Source organism: Gavialis gangeticus, unplaced genomic scaffold (assembly GCF_001723915.1).
Source record: "Gavialis gangeticus isolate Ggan-Ray unplaced genomic scaffold, GavGan_comp1, whole genome shotgun sequence".
Classification (NCBI taxonomy): domain Eukaryota; kingdom Metazoa; phylum Chordata; order Crocodylia; family Gavialidae; genus Gavialis; species Gavialis gangeticus.
In genome coordinates, this window is record NW_017728993.1 from 18,512,752 (window position 1) to 18,521,253 (window position 8,502).

Sequence of the window (8,502 nt, forward strand, 5' to 3'; positions counted from 1 at the left end):
AGGAAAATGGAGGCAAAGAAGTCATTAAATAGATTAGCTAGCTTCCCAAGGCCCGTTTGATGTTGGCCCACCCACCTGTCTCTGGGCTAATTGCCTGCCTCTCTTGTCTGCCACGCCTTGATGATAAATGATTATGATGTTACACTGGGGTCCATGCCATGAAGATAGCATCTCAGGCAGCTAAGCTCACCTGTACCCTTTCACCCTCTATGACTGTAGTCCCTTCTCTGGGACCTTTGGCCTCCCTAGGCCCTGGCCCTGCCTTTTCAGGCCAGTCAGAATCCCGAGCCTCCTGCTCCAGGCATCCCTCACTTGTGGCCCTTTTGACCCCTCTCGGGTCCTGGCTCCAGTATAGGGCGGTTTGGGTGCCTGAAGTCAGGCTTGAGTGGCCTGCCTTCTCTTAACCCTCACAACTCCACTGGATCAACTGAGCCTCAGGCCTTCACAGATCTCAGAGGCCTGGGCTTCCCCCAGCCAGGACTGTGCAGGGGCTAGAGGATCAGGTGCCCCCTACCTGCCTTTCACCAGGGAAGTTCGTGGTCCTGGTATTTCCTGGGGCTGCTGCACCACTGGCAGTCCCACCAGGCCTCCCTACCCTGGCAGGGTGCAGTTTTAGGTCATGCCCAGGACCTGGGACCTCCTCCATCCCCATAGCCCCAGCCCATAAACCTCCATGATGTGAGCCTCAGCTCAGCTGACTGATATCTCTCTCATGGCAGCCAGCAGCAAACTGCTGCTTCACCCTATATATATCCTGGATCCCAAAATAGCCACCACAGTCGAGCACCTGGCTGCTGCCTGCTCCAGCCCTCAAAGTGGCAGGCACCAACAATGCCCTGCCACAAGATCCAATAAATTCTGTCTTTTTCTTCATGAAAGTTCTTACTGGGATTCATGAAAGGTTCAGATGTTGATAATGAGACCATTCATGGTTATACTAAACAGAACATAAAATTATAAATGTTATCAGGCATAGGCCAACTGTTAAACAGTGGGGGTTTGGAAGAAAATGGTCCTGTAGGCAGATTATTCCATCATGTTATCATTGCAAGTTGCTCTGAAGCATCTGGTATTGGTGACTGTTTGTAGGCCTGATTTTTGGGCTATCTTTGATCTAATACAGCAGTTCCTCCTGGCCTGGTGATTGTTTCATGCACAGTGCTGTTGCTTAAGTAAGATGCTTTTATTTTACTTCAAGACTCATGCAAACCCCTCCCAAATAGAATGAAAACAGCCTTGTATCATTTTTCAGTTTAAATGTAAATATGTCCAAAAATTCACTTTTTCCTGCAAAGATTGCTCTTTCATCATCTTATTATAGCTACTCCTCACTTAATGTCATAGTTATGTTCTTGAAAAATGTGACTTTAAGCAAAATGATGTTGAGCAAATCCAATTACATCACAGTAGTTACCTACTAGCAGGTGGCAGCCAAACAACGTTATAAATGAACATTGCGTGACTTTAAATGAGTATGTTCTCTAATAGCTCGGTGACGTAATAACACAACAACGTTAACTGGGATGATGTTAAGTGAGGAGTACCTGTACTTGGGCTTTGTCACCTTCCCATCCATAAAGGTATTTTCTAATAGCCAGTTGGTATCCACTTGCAACCCCTGCTTGGGAAACTTGTTTCACTTAAGCATGATGCCTGTGTTTCTTCTTAAGGCAGATCCATGATTTCTCTTATATTGGAACTAAAACCAGGGTTTTCTTCTTTGTGTAGACTAAGGTTTGAATGTGGGGATTTTTTGTAGGGGTTCTACCAGGCAGGGTAGCAACTAAAACCTAGTTGCTTTTTGTGGAGAAAAGAGAAAAGTGTAGAGAGAGAGAGTCCTTCTTCCAGGAATTCTCTTGTGTCTATAATGAAACTCTTCTATACAGAACTAGTTTTTGCTTTAAAGAAGCATATGTAAACTTTTCTTCTGACATCCAGAAATAAAATCTTCCATTTGTAGTCAGAGGAAAATTCTATCTACACTTTGCACAAAGGATGCCGCTTTATAGAGAAGGGGAAAAATGGTTTCTTTAATCGCCTATATTACCTTTGTAATAATTAGAGTGATTAATGGAACCAAATAATTTTGGAATTGGTAGTGATTGCTAGAAAATGTCATAATTGTACAGCTCCCCCACTTAATGCCCAAGATTACAGAGTTTGTTCACACTTCTAGTAGAGGGGAGAAAGCAGGGATAACTCGTGCCACAAAGGTAATTGTCGGTCACTACTACTTCTTTTTTTATATGGTGTCGGATACCAGCTTCCAGATCTGAGCTATTATCTGGTGTTGTCGCTTAATGTGCAGATTCCATTTGCCCATCTGGGATTTGTAGATATTGCAGCTTCCAATTAAGTGTTGTGCTGTTTTTTGGACGCCACGTTCACATAGCAGACTGTCCAAGATGTTCCTCATGGAAAGTGTTGCTTTGAAGCATCAGTATCCAGATCTCAGCTTGACCCACACCTCTTAATCAAGGTTGTGCCCAATGGGGGACTCATTTGGTGTTGGTACAAAACTCTGTAGGAATAGGTCTGACCTTTCCCAGTGACTGGTCCACTCCATTGCTGCTCATAGGTTTTGGTTCAGCATCCCCAGTCTCTTCCAGGAGCTTGTGGGCTTTATGTTTAAATGGTTTACGACTTTGAAGCCTCTTAACCCTCCATCTGTCTGGGTCTTCAGTTAACAGTTGATGAAGCAGGTGATTTTTCTTTTTTTTAGTCTCTTGCCTCTATTTCCAGCAATGGTGTTAGGGTCTGTCTTCTTCTATCACTTGGTCTCATGCCTGGGAGTACAAGGAGTTTGTGTGCGTGTAAGTTGTGCAGACTGTTATGAGTCTCAGTACACTGTTAAGTACAGTGTCAAGCTTTTTAGTGCGACTTCTGGACCATACAGAGGCACAATATTCTGCTGGGGGTTTATACCACCAGGCCAGGAGCACTTTGAAGTTGGCAATCCATGTCATGCTGCCTAAACATCTTCAGGCAGCTACCTGTGCAGAGACTTTACTGCCAGCCTTCTGAATGTGTTTCTAGGTGAGGGAGCGGTGTAATGTGACTTCTAGGTAAGTTGGGGTATGCTCCAATTTCAAGTTGCTACTTGCGACAACTGTAACGGTGTATTTTGGATTGAGTCGTTCACTGTCTAGTTGTTTCACTTCATCAGTCAATGCCACCCTTACATTTTCTCTGTTAATGCTATCTTATACTGGATGCAGACAGAGCTAACTAAGTCTATTAAGGAGACTGAGCCTACCAACTATGAAACTATGGGTGGACAGTGATTCGATTCAGTGATTCGAATCACTGTCCCAATTCGATTTGGCAGATTTGGATCCGTAGATTTGGCGCTGATTTGGAGATTCGGCGATAGACTATACAGGCAGCAATCCTCCACGACGCTGGACACGGCTGCCTCTAGGTGGTAAGTCTGTTGTGGTGGACAGAGAGGGGAGGGGAGGGGCTTGGGGGGGTGGCAGATCAATGCCTCCACAGCGAGGGAGGGACAGATTGGGTCTGGGGCTGGGACGTGTTGTCCAGCTGGGGCGGGAGGGGCACAGGACTCGGGGAGGGGGGCTCCTGCCACTGCATGGCACTGCTTGCCGTCGGTCTGGGAGCTGCTTTTCTGGTGGCTGTTCTGGCGGCTCTCGCTGCTGTTCAGGGAGGGCATGGGAGTGGGCACGTGCCCCTGGATCTTCATGGGGGGCTGAGCTGGGGTGTGCTCCGGATGGGTGGCAGAAGGTGCTGGGAGCGGGGGCTATGCCCTTCCACTGCCCACTCAGCTGGGGTGGGAAGGCTCAGGATGGTGCTGCTGTGCTGCCTTGGACAAGCAGTGTGCAGCAGCAGAAACTACTCCAGCCTCCCTGTGCCTCCTGGACAAGCCCCGCCCTGCCCCGCCCCAGCTGGGCGAGCAGCAGCGGGGCATGGGGGGGCGGGTGCGTGTACCTGGATTGGGCAGGGCGAGCGGCAGGGGCTATGGGGAATTTTAGGGTTGCAGCGCCCCCATAACCCCCGCTCCACTGTGCTATGCAGGGTGGGTGGAGCCAGAGCTGCGCAGCTGGGACTAGCCACCTGGTGTACAGCCCTGGCTTCACCTGCCCCATGGGTGCAGCCTGGTGGTGGGCAGCTGGGGCTAGCCTCCTGGAGCACAGCCTGGCCCATACAGATCTGGGGGCACACGCCTGCTTCCATGCCCTCCCAGACCAGCAGTGGGAGCCACCAGAGCCGCCGCCAGAAGAGCAGCTCCTGGACCGGCAGCATGCAGTGCCACGCAGTGGCAGGAGCCCTCCTCCCTGAGCCTTGTGCCCCCCTGGCCCAGCTGGGCAGCTTGTCCCAGCCCCAATCCCTCCCTCGCTGTGGGGGCGTTGATCTGCCCCCCCACGCCCCTTCCCTCTCCCCTCTGCCCTCTACAGCAGACTTACCAGCTGGAGGCAGCTGTGTCCAGCATTGCTGAAGACTGTTGCCTGTATAGTCTGTGGCTGAATCTCCGAATCTTGCCGAATTGATTTGGAGGCTTTTGAATCTGTTCAGACCTTTTAATGGGTCTCTTGATTTGATATGGATTTGGCCCGATTTGGCTGCCGAATCTCCTCCAGATCAAATTGGCTACCAAAGCTTTGCACAGCCCTACTGACAAGCCCTTAATTTTGCTACTTTAGTCACCCCCTTTGTGATTGGAATAATGTATCATTTAAATTTGACAAGAATGTTAATTTGTTATAGCCCCAAATCCTCCCAAGAATTGGCCCCTACCAAAAATTATGGCTAGCTCAACATTCAGGAAGAACACGTTTGTTTGCTAGACAGGAGCCATAGGTAGATACCATGATATTGGCTCATAATAGGAAGTTAACCTATATTAGGGGATCCAATTCTGACAGTTTTATTTCTTTCAGTCGTGCTCCAAAACTTATGCTACAGCCTTGAACAAACACAGCACCATATTCTTGTGCCAGTTAATATGCTCAGAGAAAGTAAGATCAAGTATGCCTGGCTGTAAAACCTACATCTTGCATTTTACATACATACATGTTTATAGACATGCACAGCCCCCCCATACACACATGCTTGTATTCATCATTTCAACAATTCACTTCGTATGAGAAATAAAATGTGTGTGGGTGCGTGTGTTCTCATAAAAAGAATATTCTGCCTATTACAGGTTCGAAATGCTTGGGGAATACAGTAAAGAGTCTGCCTTCACTACTGCAGGATGGAACCATATTGTAACACGGTCAGAAGACTATTGTGTTTTAATTGGATCTCTGACGTAGTTTTAATTTGTAGTATAATAAGCCTTGATTGTGCTGCTTGTGTAAACATGCTGCCCTTTGATCTGATTCAGAATTCTCTGGAATGACTTATAGTCGTCATCCTCACAACCTGTAGGTCAGGGCCTTTGATGACTAATGACTAACACATACGGTTCATCTAGACACCATGGTGCTAGATACTTCAGACAATTTATTGCATTACTTCATTATCTTAAAAGCAATATACAAGAATTTTTTCTGAACCCCACCCTATTGAAGAAGGTGATAGGTAAGGTGTGGTAAAATATCATTCCTTATTTTCTAGATGGGAAATTTTGAAAAGAGAGGTTGAAAGCCAGACTTTCAAATGAAGATTCATTTCTTAAGTTCTCAAATGTAGACATTTAGGGTCTTTGATTTGGGTGGGGGTAAAAATCTTGATATATTTTTTTACCGTCAATTCATATGGCTTTTCAGTGCTTGTGAGAATTTGTCGTAAGTGTCTTAATGGAAAAAAATAAAAAAGTGTTAAGTTTGAGAATTGGGTCATGTGCATCTTGCCCAAGCCAAAAGTCAGTATTGGATCAGGGAACAGAATTTGGTAACTCTTGATTCCCAGTCCCGTGGTGCCACCCAGTATGATCAGACATCTTTTCTAGATCATATGCCTCCTTCTTAATGATTATTTTGTAAACTTGCCCTGAATTGGGAGTTCTAGAATAGATGTTTTTGCTCTTAGTATTTAATTTCCTGTTTCTTTTATTTTTATGCAATTATATCGAATACAGTAAGTATGCAAGATACAGGCAATGCAGTGAACATTTTAAAATCTAGCTGAAAGGGGGTAAAACGGACTAACTTTTGAAACAGATCTAGAAACTAGTTTTGAAACTGAACTCAGAACTTCTTGCACAAGTTTTAACTTTTAGTATAAATTTGATTTGTAGATATTGTTGGTGTTAAAGAGAAAAGTGTGTTTTAGACTGAGGTTTGACATGCTAGATATTGCTCATTATTTTTAAGAATTATTGCAATCTAGGGATGGATCTAAACAAACGGTAAACACTTGGAACTAGGTTTGAGTTTCAAATTGCAGTTCAACATGTCTGCAATTGGCCAAATCTTATCTTCCTGAAATTTATAAATCCTTCGATTGATATTTTAAACCCTCAAATTTGGGAAGGTTTTATTTGGCTTGCTTAGAAAGACTGGATCTTCAGTTTTGGGTTAGGTTCATCTTAAGTGAAATAAGGGGCTTTATTATAAGAATATAGTGACACAAGTAAGTGTGACTAATTTTCTTTGGCTGTAGAAGATTTTTTGGGCTTAAGAAACACTTGACATATTGTTTCAGTAAATCTGTCACTTGTGTACAAGCACATTTGCTGGAATGCTACAGAAGTTCTGATCTGTTACAGTTGCCAGCTCACTGATTCATAATATATCTTTTGTTTACAGGCAGCTATAAATGGTGTAATACCACAAGAAAATGGCATTCTACAAAGGTAAGTGCAGAAGCTTGGATTGATCATTATAAAAAGATACTGTGCAACAGTCATGGAGGATGCTTTTCTTTCTTTTCCTCTTCTCTTTCTTCCTAACTTCTGATTTTTCCCCTTGGTAAAATAATACAATATTTTAAGTCCCCCTTTTGAAATGCCCATGAGAGCAATGAGTTCAGTTTCTGGCAAGATTGACTCATCCCATCGTTTTTTTCCAGAGTGATTTAAAGTTACCTATTAAATCCACTGAATTTCCATTAGCCTCACTTAGTGTTGGGTCAGCAGCTAAAGAATATGCAGTTTACCTAATCTAAAACTGCCTTTGGAGGATTCTCTAAACATTGAAGTCCTGTCTGTCCTCTAAGCCCTTAGTACTCCCAAAGCAATGTTAATAAGAGAGAGGAATTGTCCCAAACATCCCTGGCCAGAGTCTTTTTTACTTCTTTCTCGTGGGTGTGCACATACTTATGTAAAAGATAGGGAAAACTTTTCCTTCTTTTCAAAAGTATGAATGGTGCCTTTTTGTTGGGTTACAGGGAAAATGTACTGGCAGAGGAAGTAAGATCACCCACTTCAAAAGTAGCTGCACTTGTTTTCTTTCAAATTCTAAATTCCAGTTTGGCTTGTGTACTGATGCCTGGGTATCTAAGTCACTGAAGCATGATCTCCTAAGTGCTGATGAGGCAATCAGAAGCAGGAGAACAGGATTTCAACTGTTTGGGAGAGCCAGTAATGCTGGAACACAAAACATTTAAAACATCATGCTGAGCATGTAGCTAAAATATTCTTACCTTACTTATAGAAACTATTTATAATGTAAATAAACCACCATTTGTGCAGCTGTGCTGTAAACCTTCAGATATGTTAAACATCTAATCAATAAATGTGGTCACATTTTAATGTTGAAGAAACTTAGGGTTTTAGTTTATCATGTGAGAGGCTATTTATTTTTATTGTATTTGTATTTCAGCAGGGCCTAGATACACCAAGATTAGTGCTCTGTTGTGCTGAAAACCATGTGTATACACAATAAGAAGCTGTCCTTCCCCAAAACAACACACACACGCACGCCCTTGTTCGATTCTCCAGCTCCCGGTTTGCGGTATGATTTGCTTGGGAGCCGGGCCGGCTCCGCATGTCAGCTGGAGCCCAGGAGTGCTCAGTCACAGCAGCCCCAGCTCCCAGACAGCATGTAGTATTTTGCTGAGCCATGGGACAGCTGCCACGCAGGTGCCAGGCAGAGCGGGGGCTCTGCCACAAGTGCCCAATCACCGCTGCCAGAGCCAGTGAGTGCGGGCCTTTTTTTTTTTTTAATTCTAGAGTGCCGGGACTAGGCTGGGGCCAGGTGGGGGTGGGGCTGGGCAGGGAAGCCATGGGGGCTTCTCCTGTGGCTCTTCTGGCTGTGCCTGCCTCTGCCTCAGTGCAGGGAGCTGCAGGGGCTCTGCCTGGCTGCTGCTGGCCCAGCCAGCCCGGGGGAGGGGGAGGTGCAATGCAGGCGTGGCTTGCTCTGGGTGGCAGCAGGGCATAGCCCCTTGTTCCCAGCGCTGCTACACCTGCATCAATGCTGGGAGCGGGGGCTCTGCCATGCCACCGCTTGCCAGCCGGTGCAGAGGGTGCAGGATGTGGGCATGGTATTGTTGGGAGTGGGGGCTCTGCCCTGCTGCTTGCCCCCTTCTTCCTGGAGAAAGCTGCACCTGCATCCCACCCCTCCCCACCCCCCCGGCCCTTGCCCCAGCTGGGCAAGCAGC

General features: G+C 45.8%; 1 protein-coding gene across 2 annotated transcripts in view; it reads left to right on the forward strand.

Annotated features, from left to right (window-relative positions):
- The window catches only part of FAF1 (Fas associated factor 1), a 338,217-nt gene that overhangs the window by 54,169 nt on the left and 275,546 nt on the right, over positions 1–8,502 (forward strand). For both annotated transcript variants that reach the window (XM_019501327.1, XM_019501328.1), the window contains exon 3: positions 6,711–6,757. In XM_019501327.1, the coding sequence (XP_019356872.1) occupies positions 6,711–6,757 (47 nt within the window). The remainder of the gene's footprint in view (positions 1–6,710; positions 6,758–8,502) is intronic.